Source organism: Dasypus novemcinctus, chromosome 23, assembly GCF_030445035.2.
Source record: "Dasypus novemcinctus isolate mDasNov1 chromosome 23, mDasNov1.1.hap2, whole genome shotgun sequence".
Taxonomy (NCBI): Eukaryota; Metazoa; Chordata; class Mammalia; order Cingulata; family Dasypodidae; genus Dasypus; species Dasypus novemcinctus.
This window is the reverse complement of record NC_080695.1, coordinates 72,387,886-72,403,145: the sequence shown is the minus strand read 5'-3', so window position 1 is coordinate 72,403,145 and position 15,260 is coordinate 72,387,886. Positions and strand designations below refer to the sequence as shown.

Sequence of the window (15,260 nt, the reverse complement as noted above, 5' to 3'; positions counted from 1 at the left end):
CCAGGGATTAGAGAAATGCAAATTGAAGCCACAGTGTGCTGCCCCGTCACACCTGTGAGGATGGCGATGGGCAAGGACAGGCCATCGCAAGTGTTGGAAAGGATGCAGAGAAAAAACCACCTTCCTGTGCTGCCGCTGGAAGGGAAAATGGTGCAGCCGCTTTGGAAAGCAGCTTGGCAGCTCCTCAAAAGGCTCAACAGAGCTGCCCCATGACCCGTGCTTCCATCCTAGGTATACGCCCAAGAAAACTGAAGCCACACAAAAACTGGGACCCAAACGTTCCCATCGGCGTTATTCAGCAGAGCCAAAAGGCGGAAGCATCTGAAGGAATAACAGGCAGGATGTGGCCTGGACCAAGGGGACTGCTCTCGACTGTAAAGACGAAAGACGCGGAGCTGCCACCGCACAGGAGCTGACCACATGGCGCTCCGTGCCAAAGCCAATCACAGAAACCGCTCACGCCCCATTTGCACGAAGTGTCCACAACAGGCAAGTCCAGACAGACACGGAGAGTAGGCCAGTGGCCACCCGGGGCTGGGGGTGGGGGCGGGGAATGCCTGCTAAGGGGCGGGGTTTCCTTCTGGGGTCACAGAAATGCCCTAAAGCTGGTGGTGATGGGGTGATGTTGCAAAACGCCCTCAACATGCTCAAAGCCACTTGGCGTGTGAGTTACAGCTCCACCAGGCTGTTTCCAAGGTAGGCAGAGAAAGAGAGTGTGAGGTGGACGGATAGATGGATAGGTGGACAGATGGGTGGACAGGTACAGAGAGATGGATCCCTTATCTGCAATTCTGAAACTCAAAGAGCCTTTGAAAACATTTACTGTGGTTATTTTTACATCATTTTAGATTGGGTGATAGACAGAAGAACCCCCAGCCCCAGGACCCACCCCCTGCAGCCCGGACCTCCCATCCCCTGTGCCTACTCCCTCAGCCTGGTGCCCATCCCCGCCTGGCCCCCCCAGCCCAGTGCCCACCCCTCGCAGCCTGGGCCCCCCGCAGCCCGGCCCCGCAGCCCGGTGCCCACCCCGCACAGCCCGGCCCCCTGGCCCCGTGCCCGCCCCAGGCCCGGCACCCGCGGACCACACCTGGATCTGTGTGATGTTCCCGTCGAGCTCCGTGGGGCTCTGCAGGGCCCACCTGTCCCTGCCCTCCGCCCCCTGGCCGTCCCGGGCCCCTGGCGTCCTCCTCCACATGGCCACTTGGCCCTTGTCGGTTCCTGCGGCCAGCAGACCTACGGGACACGGGCCCCGCCCGCCTGAGCCGCGGCTCCCCAGCCCGCTGCTGCCCGCCCCCGCGCCCTTCCTCTCAGGCCCGCGCACTCCCTGACGGCACAGGACACGCGTGGGCGGGGTGGCCCTGGCTTACTCTCTGCCCCCTGGAGAGCCGGGCCTGCCGGGGCCAGAGCGGCATACAGCCCACGCCCACTGGCTCCGCATGGCTGGCTGCACGCGGCCGTGCCCACGCGCACCGGCTCTGAGATTTCAGGAGGGTGCACAGGCTGCGTAGCGCGGGCAGGCTGGCCACGCTGCTGACCAGACCCTCTGCCTGCCTGGGGGCGCCGCCTGCTGGTCCTCGACTGACGTGATTCGAACGCCGGGCCTGAGCTCTGAACCAGCGCCCCGGCCTGCGCCAGCGCCCGGCCTGCGCCAGGCCGACTTCGGGCCCTGGCGAGAGGCCCAAGGTGGCCCTATGGCTCTTCATGCCAGGCCCAGAAGCCTCACCTTTGGCTTGACAGTAGGAAACGCAGTTTATGTTCTCTCCTTTTTCAAAACCAAACTTCTCCTCCGGACTCAGCACGTAATTCTCGCCGCGCTCTAAATCCCAAAACCTACAACAGAAAAAAGAAAAAGGAAAGAAGAAAGCCAGAAAGCCCAGGGGCACCTCCCCCTGCTCTGGGGGAGCAGACTGGAAAGAGCAGGGAAAGAACACGACATCGACACCGACACCCCCAGGAGAGGAGCGTGGCGGTGCGCGCGCACGGAAGAGAAGGCCCAGGGAAAGATGAGACGTAACGCCGTGCTGCAGGGAGCATGGGCGATCTGCCACGCGCAGCAACACCCACACAGGGGAAGCGCGCCGTCTGGGCTGGGCGCATGTGGCAGGGAATACACGGTTGCACTTGCACAAGGCTCCAGAAACAGGCCCACGTGCGGCAGCGGCGCCCGGTGGTGGGAGCCCCCGGGGGAAGGGGCGGGCCGGGGTCTTTGAGGCCTGTCCGAGGGGGGAGCGGGGCCTGGGCGGGCGCTCCGTGGGGGCAGCCCCTGGGCACCCACTGACCTGAGGACCGCCTCGCCCAGGGCCATCACGAGCAGGCTGCCTTCGATCAGCGCGATGTCCGCCTGGGGGCCCGTCTTCCCGCTCAGCTTGACCTGGGGAGCAGGGCACAGTCTGGAGGCGCTGGTGCCCGCAGAGCTGGAAAGCAGAGTGTGGCCTCCAGGCTCTTCCTGGAACCTCGCCGAGCGTCGCAGCAGGCGGAGGACGCCGGGGGAGGGCCCCGGCTCTGGGACGACGGCCGGGGCCAGTGGCTGGCCCTGTGCGTCGGCCGGTGCTGCCGGTGTCTGCTGGCCCGTGGTGGGGCCAGTCCAGGAGAACACCTTTCTCCTGTGAGGCCATGTTCCACCAGAACCACGCTCAGGCCCGCGTGATGGAGTGCAGGCAGCCCTGACAGGGCCTGAGGGGCGCCCAGGGCACGCTCTCCACCACCAGGCTCCAGCACCGGAAATGACTGGCCGAGCACTGAGGCAGCCCGCAGGTGCTGCGTGTGTGTGGGCTGCCAGCAGGCGCGGGGGGCACGATGGCCCCCACGAGCAGACACGGGCCAGACCCTGAGCTCCCAAATGGCGACAAGCGCCGTGACGCCCAGGGCCGTGATGGCCGTTGATGGGCGAGGGTCACCTGCTCCGCCCGTGCTGAGAGCTGCAGGGGGCGTGGTGGGACACTGTGGGGCACACAGGTCAATGGGCTCCTCTGATGGGCATCTCGGCACCCCCGCCCCAGCAGACAGCCCCTGGTGGCCTCTCCCCACACGCCGACCACATCCGTGACACTGGACACGAGCACTGCCCTCACGGCCACCTGTAAGCGGAGCGCCGCGTGACCAGGAACGGCCCTCGGGGGCCCGGGGGCCGCCCGCCCACGGCGTGGAGGGAAGGCGGCCCCATGGCCCCTGGCCGCTGATGAGGCCTGCCTTTACCAGCACGGGGCGCCGGGGCCCGCGAAGGCTGCTTCTCTGTGACCCGGCCTGCGGGGCGACCCGTGCAGCCAAGTCGGGGCCGTGCAGGATTAGGGTGGCCCCGAGGTGACGTTTGGAGACACAGACACGCAGGGAGACACCCGAATGGCGATGGGGCCCCTGCAGCTGGAGGCAGTAGGAAGCCTGCGCCAGAGCCTCTGGGGTGCCAGGGTCCCGCAACACCGTGCCTGGCGACTTGTGGCTCCCCTGGGATGGTGGGGGTCCCCGCTGCCCTACCTTCATGACCTCGTTGGCGCCCCCCTCGGGGGTCAGTGTGTACAGGGACAGGAGAAGCGTCTCGGTCACCACCACCAGCGCCTCGCGCCTCTCCACGTAGAGCAGCGTGCGCAGGGGGCTGTCGGCGGCCACCGCCTGGGCTGTCTGGCCCTTCTCGTCCACGTGGTGCACGGTGCCTGGGGACGGGGACATGTCGGGGACACGCAGCATGAGCTCACGGGCGGCCCTTTGCACGTGCTTCAGGAAATTTCCAAGCTAAGACTTCTTTATAAAGGACGTTTTTAGAAAGCAGGCAGACGTCGCCCTGCCAATAACCGTATGCCCTGGCTGAGTGCTCGTGCCGGGATGGGCCGTGCACAGCTCGTTGTCAGGCTGACACGTGGCCCGTGGGGCTAAGGTTGTGCCCGAGGCCCCTACAGTGCTCAGCTGATGACAGTCATAGCTTAAGTTTCTCACCGTCCATCAAACCGACAAACAGTGACTGGCCCTCCTGAGAGCCCATTTTCAGGAAACTTCCAAAGCCGCTCTTCCTCCAGTTGAACATGTCCAGCGCTTTCTCGTCGCCGCTCACAGCCGCCTTGGCCAGCTGCACCAGGTCCCTGGAGGGGATGTGGACAAGTGGCGGCAAGGGGGCCGTGCCCTCCTCGCAGGAGGACGCTGTAAGCCCCGGCGCGCTGAGGCGCGTGGGCGAGGGCCGTTTCTACACGGCCCGCGGCCCCCGACCCCCTTTGGGACACGAACGCACAGATCCCCGCCTGCACCTCGACTTACTCGCCGGGAGGGGGGAGCCGGAAGACGCAGTGCGCCAAGGGCGCCCCGTACTCGAGCCTCAGCAGGGGCGGGCCCTGGACGCGGCCCCTCTGGCCCAGCCGCCACAGCAGCAGCACGCCGAGCTGCAAAGGGCAGGGGCAGGCTCAGGACGTGCGGTGAGGCCGCCGGGGCTGGGGCGCAGTGCACAGCACGACCAGCCCAAGGGGCAAGGCCCCCAGGGGCCCCAACCCTCCCCGCGCCCTGGAGGTGGCGGGCGTGTGCTGACGTGCACAACCCTGCTCCCCCCAGTCCAGGCCCTGGCGGCTCCCGGCCCGGGGCGTCCGTCGGCTCGAGGCAGCGGGACGCGGTCGGGCTGAGGGCCGTCCTCTGCCGGCCCCTGCTCTCCCCAGCGTCCTCGCAGCTGCCAGGACCAAGCAGGCCCCACTCACATGCCTCGCCTGCGCCCTGCTCCCGCCGACCTTGGCGGTGAGGGTCGGCCGTCCTGGAGGTCGCCTGGGGCCGCGGCGGGCTGGGGCTGGGGGGAAGGGCCCGGGGGAGGGCCCTGCCTCACAGGCCGCCAGGGCGGGGGCCGCGGGGGCTGCGGTGACACCTCCCGGGCCGGGGTCGTACCCGCTGGGCCTCTCCCCGAGGTGACTCCTGCCCCTGACCGCGCTGGACGCTCTGGAAGCAGGCGCCCTGCACAGCCCACGCCCGGGGGGCACGCTGCAGCTCCCGGGGGCGAGCGTCACGCACACTCGAGGGCTTCCTCGGCGGAGGGGGGCCGCGCCTGCCCCACTCGCTCGGGTCCCCGCTCGCCCCTCGGCTGGGTCAGTGCAGGCTGCAGGCCTTGGCTGTCTCTCCTGGACTTGGGGCCACAGCCCAGGACAGCTTCACTTGGAGGCTCGGCCGGCTCCAGCACCGGCCCTGGGAGCCCCGTGTGGGCGCCTGGCCGCCCCACAGTGGGGTCTGGGGGTGCTGCCTTGCCTTCCAGCACCTCGGGGGGCTCCAGGCCCGCCTTGCCCAGAAGCAGCCGTTCCCCAGGGAGCCCGGGCTCCACCTGCTGGGGGCGGTGGGGGAACTGGGCCTGGGTGGGAAGCTCGCTGGGTGGTCACTGAAATCATCAGAAGTGCCAGCGGGTACCTAATAGGGTCTAAAAACCAGAAGGCCTCGGGGTAGCCCTGGACTCGCAGCTTGCTCGCTCGCTCGCTGATTTTCCCCTTTGGAAATCAATTATCCACATACTTGATGAATTTCCTCCCTCCTACAAGTCTCTGATTCGCAGCACAGACCAGCACTGGGGAGGCTCCAGGGAGGAGGGTTGCGTGGCGGGGGACGAAGGCCAGCTCTGCCGACAGCAGCACCTCTGTTGGACCCCACCGGCCCGTCCCCTTGGCTTCGGGGCCCGGCCTTCTCAGGGGCACGTCCGGCTACAGGCTTGGCACCCGCACCGCACTCTTCTCCCCACCCTTCTCTCGTCAGCTCCGGCACGCGCCTTCTCTTGGGTTGAGTAAGACAGTTTCCAAATGTGTAGTTTTAAAGCAACACATGGAGAAGACCCGAACAAGAGGCTTTTTCAGGCCGAGAAAAGCATCACGCTTACATATGCTAGGAATACTATCTATTAGCAAACTGATGCTTCTTGGCGCCGAGAGCCTGACGAAGATGAGATCTGTCTATCGCTATTATTTAAAAAGCATTTAAAATATAATACTTGTCCATGGTTAAAAAAAAAAAGTGTATAGAATCCGCATTGGAGGAGGAGCCCTCCCCTCCAGAGCTGCGCGCTGCAGGCCCCGCCTTGTACAGGGGTTTGGCATGCAGAGCCAGGTCGCCACCGCCCTGCACTCTGCAATCTGCCTGTACTTGGTGCTCGTCCCTGATATTTCCTCGTGACGGCTGCTTCGGGGTTTTTCTTCACCAGCACCTACGAGACGAGCTTCTGGCTGACAGCTCTCCAGGATCCTGAGCAGACCACGGCACAGCACGTGCAGTCTTGGGGCCGCTGGTCTGGAGATGCCCCTGCCAGCATTTTGGGGAGCGTGTGTGGCTCAGGCAAGGGGAGCAAACGCCCCTCGTTCCGACAGAAGGGGATGCGACCTGCCCCAGCCTGGGCCAGAAGCTAGAAACGTCAACACCAAGGACATCCCTGCACCGTTCCCTCCCACTCCTCGGCCCACAGCCACAGGCCGAGCCGCTGGGCCCCGTGGCGGGCCAGGTTCGCGCCTCTCCCTCCCTGGCGAGGCGACGGTGTGCCTCGGGGCTGCCGCTGCCTGCCCTGTGCACCACCTCCTGGGCTATGGCAAGGTGACCCTGCAGGTGGGTGAAAAGCAAGGGGTGAACGCACACAGGGGCGACTGTGGAGGGCTCCCCCCGCTCAGCAACAACGCTGGCGCTCTGGGCGCACGGCATCGGGGAGAGGCGCGGATGGCTGGGTGCCGTTTCCCCAAGCCTGGGGTGCGCCTGGCCTTGCCCTGGCTGTGAGGGAGGACGGGGGTTTACTGCTCAGGCAGTCGACTGCACCTCCGGCTGGCTGCATCTACAATCCAGAGGAGCGTGCCCTCAAACGCGAGGAGCCTCACGCAGTCAGCTGGAGGCCTTTGGGGAGATCAGGGATTTCAGCAGTCAGGACGAGTTTGTCTCTCCTGCCAGCCAGCTCCTCCTGGGGGAGGCCCTGAGACTTCACGTGGAGGTCCCGGCGTGCAGCCTGCCCTGTCTAAGGGCGCGGGGGTGGTGCACGAGTCAATCCCTGTAATGACCCTTACGGTATACACACACACGCCTGTCAGCTCAGTTTTCCCTGGAGGATCCTGGCCAATGCACACAGCTTTGCCATACGGTGAGGTCTCAGAACGAAATTTTTGAGCCTGAGGTCCAATGTGAAACAAATTTTGCACTTTTATCCTGCAAGACCTGCTGAATTTGGCAAATCTGATTCAAACAGTTTGGTCTTTAACACACTTCCAGACCTGTGTCTCTGAGCGCACGGGTGGGGAAGGGTAGGGCTTTGAGGTCAATGTCGGAAGCGTGCCTGCTCACCCTGTCTCCGGACACGAGGCAGTTTCCGTTGGGGCTCCAGCTGAGGACGGTGATGTCGCCAGCGTGCGTCGGGGGCACCGTGTGCTGCTCCTTGTCCTGCTTGTTGAACACTGTCACTTCTCCAGCCTCCCAGCCGACGGCCAGGATCAGCCGCGCCGGGTGCCAGGACAGGGAAGTGGCTCGGAAGGATCTCTCCATGTGAGTATCGGGCACTCGTTCACCCTATGTTGGCAAGAGGGAAAGGCTGCGTTACAGACAGTGGCATGTGCTCAGGGGCTGTCTGGCTCATCAGTGGGCTCGACATCAGCTAGAAGGCGTAAAGAGCTGCTCATTAAGGGGACATTTTGGTGAGGCCCTTTAATTTCCGTGGAACTAGCTGAGCCGAGTTTTGGAGCATCGGGTGACACTGAGCTGGCAGTGCTGACCAGATTAGCAAGCAGAAGGCCTCATGGGGCTGCCGACACCCACCAAGTATTCTAGTGGGGATCTGCACAAATGGGCAGCAGATCAGGTTCTCTGAGTGGTTGAGGGACCCCGAGACCCTGCCAGGGTCTTCTCAGAAGACGCTAGAAGTCACGGGCCTTTAGGACCCTCATTTTGAGAGAGTGTGCAGTGGTGTGTCCCAGCCATGCGACATGTGATGAATCATTGTTCTGACAGCTAATGGAACGCATGCTTGCACATTCTTGTGTTGTCTAGAATTTTCCAAGGAAGTGGGTTTTTTTTTTTAACAAATCAATTTTATTGATACATATTAATAAAGCATAAGTCCATCCAACTATATAATCCATGGTGTTCTGTATAACATACTTGTACATTCATGACACCCATCATTTTTAGAGTATTTTCATTATTCCAATATAGTAATAAAAACAGACAAAAATCACCTATCACTCTATCCTTCCCCTGCCCTACATAGCTGCTATTCTGTTTCCTTCTCTCTAGCATATTTTTATTTATATTTTGTAAACAGTCATGTATTTAATTTCACCCATATTCATGCTTTACATGAGGTTTCACTATGCTATTTTTTTTTTGCATTTCTTTTTTTTAAAATTTATTTATTTTTAAAAATTACATTAAGGGAAACGGACTTTGGCCCAGTGGTTAGGGCGTCCGTCTACCACATGGGAGGCCCGCGGTTCAAGCCCCGGGCCTCCTTGACCCGTGTGGAGCTGGCCCATGCGCAGTGCTGATGCGCGCAAGGAGTGCCGCGCCATGCAGGGTGTCCCCTGCGTAGGGGAGCCCCACGCGCAAGGAGTGCACCCGTAAGGAGAGCCGCCCAGCGCGAAGGAGGGAGCAGCCTGCCGAGGAATGGTGCCTCCCACACTTCCAGTGCCGCTGACGACAACAGAAGCGGACAAAGAAACAAGAAACAAGACGCAGCAAAAAGACACAGAAAACAGACAACCGGGGGAGGGGAGGGGAATTAAATAAATAAAAATAAATAAATCTTTAAAAAAAAAAAATTACATTAAAAAAATATGAGGTCCCATTCAACCCCACTGCCCCCACCCCCCACTCCCCCCACAGCAACACTCTCTCCCATCATCGTGACGCAGCCATTGCACCTGGTAAGTACATCTCTGAGCATCACTGCACCCCATAGTCAATGGTCCACATCATAGCCCACACTCTCCCACGTTCCATCCAGTGGGCCCTGGGAGGATCTACAATGTCCCGTAATTGTCCGTGAAGTGGGTTTTTTAGGGCATAAATATTCGTGTATTCAGAGATCGACTCAGTTTGCTCTCAGTGCTTCCAGTGGACTCCTGCTCTCAATCTTTGGTTATACCTGCTCCAATCTCTGTACCCTTGTTATCATCTAATAAATTGTTATTTTGAAATCCTGAAGGTTTCCTTGTGCCAAGTGGAAACATTAGAAATACACTTTGTTGATTTGTCTTGTAATAGTGGGTTTTAAATTTTCAAAGTCTAAAAATTTAACTAAAACTAGTATTATTTTGGAATATAATAATAATTTAATCTAAAAAGTTTTTTTTTTTAAGATTTATTATTTATTTAATTCTGCCCCCCTCCCCCAGTTGTCTGTTCTCTGTGTCTGTTTGCTGCGTCTTGTTTCTTTGTCCGCTTCTGTTGTAGGCGGCGGCACAGGAAGTGTGGGCGGCGCCATTTCTGGGCAGGCTGTAGTTTTTTTCACGCTGGGCGGCTCGCCTTACGGGTGCACTCCTTGCGCGTGGGGCTCCCCTACGCGGGGGACACCCCTGCGTGGCACAGCACTCCTTGTGCACATCAGCGCTGCACATGGCCAGCTCCACACGGGTCAAGGAGGCCCGGGTTTTGAACCGCGGACCTCCCATGTGGTAGATGGACGCCCTAACCACTGGGCCAAGTCCGTTTCCCCTAAAAAGTTTTGATAACGCACCTTAGAGAGTTCTCTGACTCGTGGAAGGGAGGAATCGACTCTAAAGTAACTGGGCGAAAGTGCGCCAGGCGTTTTCTACACAAGCCTGACAGAGGCTGAGTGGGGTGTAGGGCAGAGGGCCTGGGCCAGGGGAGCTGGGGAGCACGCAGGAGGAGGGTCTGCCCTCATCGAGGGCTGGGGAGGGCACCAAGGAGGTGCCCTGAGCCCCTGACTGCAGGACGAGGCGCTGATTAAGCCGAGGGCAGAGGGGCAGCCTTCCGGGCAGTGGGCACAGCGGAGGAGAGCCCGGGGCAGGGTGCACACGGGGTGCCAGGGCAGGCCAGGGGCATCCCACGCCAGACACAGGCCGAGCCGGGCCTTGGAGCACACTGGGCGCCAAGCCTGGGACGTCCACCTTCATCTGAAGAGCAGGGAGTGGGCAGGGAGTGACTCCACCTGTGGCCGTGGCGAGGAGCGCTCGTAGGGGAGGAGCTGGAGGACTCAGTGCGCCAGTGAAGGGGCGGTGGAGGCGGCGAGGAGCCGGGGAGTCGCCGGTTCAGGAGTAAAGTGGGAAGAAGCTGGCGATGGATTACATACTGGGGAGACGGGGGTGGGAGGCCCGTCCTGGGCCGCGGGATGAACGGTTCACGGTCAACCTTGGCGGGGGTGCAGGGCAGGGTGAGATCACAGTCCCACTTTTGTTCTGTGGTGTCTGAGGTCTCTGCTGCTGTGTGGGTAGCTGGGTGCCTGGGCCTGCAGCTCAGAGGGCATTTCATGCACTTTGGATGGTACCTGAAGCCATGGGGGGGGGGCACATGAGAAGGAGGAGGGGTATGGCAGCTGAGGCCACGTGAGGAGGAGGGACAGGGGCGCCTGAGGCCACGTGAGGAGGAGGGGTGGGGCGGCTGAGGCCCACGGCATCACTCCGGGTCTGGAGGGGCGGAAGGGTGAGCAGTGCTCACTGGGAGGTCAGGGGAGGAGAGGCCCTGTGTGTTCCCACGGGACTTCGGAAAGGGTGGGAGCCGGCGAAGAGGGACATTAGCTGAAGACGGAAAAAGGCCCAGGGCTGGTTCGTGGGAGCTGCTGAAGCCCCTGCCTGCTTGGCGAGAGCCAGATGGCGGGTTTCAGAACTTCGGTGTTTCAGAAGCTTGGAGAACTTTACCAACGGGCCACGCGAAGAGGCGCAGAGCGAGTGGCAGGACAGGGCACCAGGCTGGACAGACAGCGCGGAGGGGCTGCTTCTGGCTGGGGACCGTGGCGGCCGGTGGGGTCTGCAAAAAGCACGCCTAAACGCGACCCCTACCTAAACGCCAGGAGGAAGGGCTGCCCGCACATTTGGGAATTTCGATGTCAAGGACCAACGACGGGCGACGTGTGTGCGCCTTGTGACACGGCTAGACCACAGGCACACAAACAAAGAAGACTAGGAGCGAGGAGCTCCCGAGGTGGGAGCAGCCACTCCCGAGGACTCACCTGCTCCAGATAGATGTCCACGCTGCCTGCCAGGGTGGCGCTCACGGAGGCCACCGCCAGGAACGGGTGGACGGGGTGCCAGCTGACGTGCGAGGGTGACCCAGCCGAATCGGGGGCTTCTATTCGGTGATCAAAATAGAGGGCCATGATGAAGACGGAACCTGCAGGGAGCAAAAGGAACCAAGTCTAGTTGGCCTTAAACTGGCAAAGTGACAGTAAATAGATTCAGGAAAGGAAGCAGCACAAATGCACAAGACGCCAACCTGTGGCCACTTACAAAGGCCTCTTTGGACTGATGCAGGCAACTTTATGTCAGAGATACCGCTAGCAGAGCAAAGTGTAAAACTAGAAGCAAAGGACGAGACCAGGACACAGTGGCCAAGAATAAAGCCATCAAAACAAACCACTGCAAATAAATCAAAGCCCCTTCCTCACAGCCTGCAGCCTGGACCCCGGTGCCATTCTCGGTAAAGTCTGCTCCAATAGTAACGAGGACAGCTGCTGCTCTCTAAGGCTCTTTCCAGTCAGGTGCAGCACAGCACAGAGGATGGCTCCCGAGCAGCCCTCCAGCTCCAGCAGGGCACCAGCACCCAGCTGCCGACCCCCCCTACCCCCAGGAGGACCCTGTTCCAGGAATAAAGCCACAGCACCATGGCACTGCTGAGAGGGGAGCTGGAGGCCTTCCACGGATTTAGCAGCTCTTTTCCTTTCCTTTCCTTCTTCCCTTCCCTTCCTTTTAAACCAGGAAGAGATGTACATGTTGTCCTTTCCTTTTTTAAAGATTTGTTATTTATTTATTTCCCCCCCCTTGTGGCTTGCTTGCTATCTGCTCTCTGTGTCCATTCGCTGTGCGTTCTTCTGTGTCTGCTTGTCTCCCTTTGTTGCATCATCTTGCTGCACCAGCTCTCTGCGACAAGCAGGCTGTCAGCTCTCCACAAGCATGGGCCAGCTTGCCTTCAAAAGGAGGCCCTGGGACGTGAACCCAGGGCCTCTCATATGGTAGACAGGAGCCCAGGTGATTGAGCCACAGCTGCTTCCCACGTGCTCTCCTTTTTCTGGGGGTGAGGAACATAGTGAACGCAATGGCAGTCTGACTACTGCCCACATTTCTGTGCCCAGGGGCTGACTGGGGAAGATAATGGGCAGAAAAGAGAAGAGCTGTGGGCTGATCTGCTACCACTTACGAGTACTCAAGGCCTGCAAAGTCCTAGCAGCCGAGGTCAGAATGGATGGGGCCCTTTGCTTTCAATAATGCCCAGAGCCTCAGTGTGGGTCTGGAAAGGAAAAGCATTTGAAGGAGAAGCTGGAACACAGCTGCGTACAAGGCAGCAGTCACCTGCCAGGGTTTACCTCCTTCTAGAACACTAAGGTCACACTCTCTCCACTGCAGATGGAGAGACCCGGGCCAGCGGCCACCTCTGGTCTCCAGGCCAGGTTCCCATGAGCTCACGCGGATCAGAGGAGGCTCCTGCACAGCGGGCCCCTTGGGCTCTGCTTTCCCTGGGCAAGGTCCTGTGGAAACCTTAAAACGAAGCTGCTGCAGAGAGCCACACCCCTGGAACGGCCAAGCAGACCCTGGGAAATGAGTGCTAGTGGACTGCCGTCAGTCAAGGGGCTGAATCCTGGGGTACAGAAAATTCACATTTAACAAGTTTACTTGATGAGAACAGCTCCCTCTAAAAGGAGTCATACGTTACTCTTGTTGTAATGATGAAGAAAGAATTGCAAAAATTCTACCTGATGCTTCCCTGTTGTTTTACCTTAAAGGTCCCTTTGGAAGAACCAAATATGCTAGAGGATTTGTAAAGTACCTTCTTTCCTGCCTGGGCCATTCCCAGAGGCTCTCCCCTCCCCCCCAAAACACACACACAGACCTTCCTATGAAGCTCACAGTCCCTTTCACACCTCCTGGGGTATCAGGAAACCTCCTTTCCTTGGTCCCTGCAGTGTGTGACCCTCACTGCCCAAAGGGTTGTGGCTGGCTGCAGCATCCTCGGCCTCAGACCCTTGCCTTGCACAGAAGAGACCCCCCTTTCCCTTTCCCCCGGAAGAGGTTTATTAGCCTGGAAAGATGCCCTTGATGTTCTGTTAACTATAAAAAATGGCTTAGCAGATGGTCTGAATTATCCCAATTTTATACAATGTGGAGTTATTTGTCATTAATTTCACTTGCATGTTTAACATTTTTCTACAATGAACAAGTTATCTGAATCTTTAAAAAGTTACCAAAATAAATACAAGGATTAGAGAAGCCTAACAATAAAGTAATCATTTAAGTGCAGTCTCTCAGTGGGGCCACTTCAGAAATGTGTATACTTCTCTCCTTACAACCAACTCTGTGTCTGAAACGTAAGTGCGCCTGGCCGAAGCCTTCACCCCAGGGGCAGCAAGGTCTTCTCCGCCCTTCTAGGGCCCCATTAAACCACTTTCCAGGAAAGGATCCGGGGAGTTGGTTCAATTAAGGCCACCTCAGGGCTGAGATGGGGTGCACGGGGAATCCCCCCTCGGGGCCACGGCTGCAGGGTCCGCCGCCACGTCCACGCCAGGCCTGGAGGCCAGAGGGCTCCTGGAAGCCGGGGCGGCCGAGGCACGGGCCGCTTCCCCGGCCGCTCCCGGCCCTGCCTTTGGGTCTGGAATGTGCCGGCGCTGTCCCCCTCCCCACCCCCGCGCCCGTCCCAGGGGCGCCCACGTCAACTCGGTCATCGCCCCGCGTCCTGCGAGGGGGCCGGGAGGGGGCGCGCCCCCGAGCCCCCGAGCTCGCCCTCGGGACCCTCGGCGGCGCGCAGCCCGCCTCGCGACGCCGAGGGGGCGCACTTGGGCGGCCGCGCCCCGCGCCCCGCCCGCCTCTCCCGGGGGAAAGGCCACGAGGCCTGGGGGGCCGCCGGGTCTGGAGGAGAAAGGAAGTCGGGGTGACGCGGGCGGAGCGCCCCGAGCCCGCCAGCCTCGGCCGCCCGGCCCCCGGCTCGCTCGAGCTCGAACCCCGAGTCCCGGGGCCCAGTCCCCCGAGTCCCCGGCCTCGGCCCCTCGGTCCCCTATCCCCCCAGCCTCGGGCCCTACGGCCCGGGCGCGGGGAGCGGACTCACCTGGGCCGGGGCCGCAGCGCCGCCGCGCGTTGCCGGGACAACGGCCGCGCCCGGAACTCGGAATCCGCAGCCGAAGAGCGACGCGGAGGCCGAGGCAGCCCGAAGCGCCCCGAGAGGCCGGAAAGAGCCGAAGGTGATCGGGCACGTTCGTGAGACTCCGAGCGCCCAGGGATCTGCCGGGGGGCAATCTCGCCGGATGTAGCTCCTGGCTTAAACTCCAGAAAGCGGAGCCCAGGGGCCAGGGTTTTCGGTACGAGGCAGAGAGGGGAAGCTGGTAACATTTTTCCTAGGCTAGAGGTGACCCTTTTCCCGCCGTGTAGGAGCTAACTAAGGCAATGGGGAGACTGGGAGGAGGACAGGCGCGAGTCTTTAGGACGCTTTCTTCTCTGGGTCAGCCATAATGCCGTGCCTGCTTGATGCTGGGTAGTTCTTGACCCCAGACTTTTTATTTATTTTGACTGGGTTTGGTCTCTAATAGGACGGTGTGTTTCAACAGTATTTCTGACTAGAGCAAAGTGAGTCAACATAGGTTCTTGAAGTTATTAGGTCATTTATCGCATGTGTTCAGCGCGTTAGAGCCCAGAAGGACTCCTTGGGCGAAAAAGGGTGGACCAGGGATACATGTCTATCCCATTGGAAGCCGCCTTGACTCGTGGCCATGGCTGCATTCCCAAAGTCATTAGCGACCTGTGTCCTGATCCTGACGCTAGGTGTGGTTAAAATAACTTTGAAAACTCAATCCCCACCCATCCACCCCACTCTACTCTGAAAGCAGTCAGTGACATTTTAAAAAATGCCACAATAACAGAAAGCAAAAATATCACTTGTTAAGCAAGTGAAAAAATAAAGAAAACGTAGATACTACTGCATGGCACAGAACATGTACTGGATCAGGTACTACCAGGAAGTATTTTTTAAATTTCCATTTTGATAAACACTAGAATTGTATTTTCATTTAATGTTTCCCTGTAACGCAAAACATCCCGTTTGTATCTTTAAAAAATCTATTTTAATATCATATTTGCAACCTAAAAGTTTTCAACTATACATATTCAGTGTCAATGACATTCACAATGTGTGCT

General features: G+C 59.7%; 1 protein-coding gene across 2 annotated transcripts in view; it reads right to left on the bottom strand.

The window, feature by feature from the left end:
* IFT140 (intraflagellar transport 140) overlaps positions 1 to 14,291 on the bottom strand; it is a 79,386-nt gene extending 65,095 nt beyond the window's left edge. The window contains exons 1-9 of one of the 2 annotated variants that reach the window (XM_058286696.2): positions 14,179 to 14,291; positions 11,096 to 11,256; positions 7,258 to 7,479; positions 4,243 to 4,364; positions 3,928 to 4,070; positions 3,472 to 3,647; positions 2,280 to 2,371; positions 1,724 to 1,830; positions 1,088 to 1,233 (exon numbers count right to left, since the gene is read on the bottom strand). In XM_058286696.2, coding sequence (XP_058142679.1) covers positions 1,088 to 1,233; positions 1,724 to 1,830; positions 2,280 to 2,371; positions 3,472 to 3,647; positions 3,928 to 4,070; positions 4,243 to 4,364; positions 7,258 to 7,479; positions 11,096 to 11,242 — 1,155 coding nt within the window. In that variant the 5' untranslated portion in view covers positions 11,243 to 11,256; positions 14,179 to 14,291. The remainder of the gene's footprint in view (positions 1 to 1,087; positions 1,234 to 1,723; positions 1,831 to 2,279; positions 2,372 to 3,471; positions 3,648 to 3,927; positions 4,071 to 4,242; positions 4,365 to 7,257; positions 7,480 to 11,095; positions 11,257 to 14,178) is intronic. The other variant, XM_058286695.1, reaches the window with a different exon arrangement.
* Positions 14,292 to 15,260: the final 969 nt, after the last annotated feature.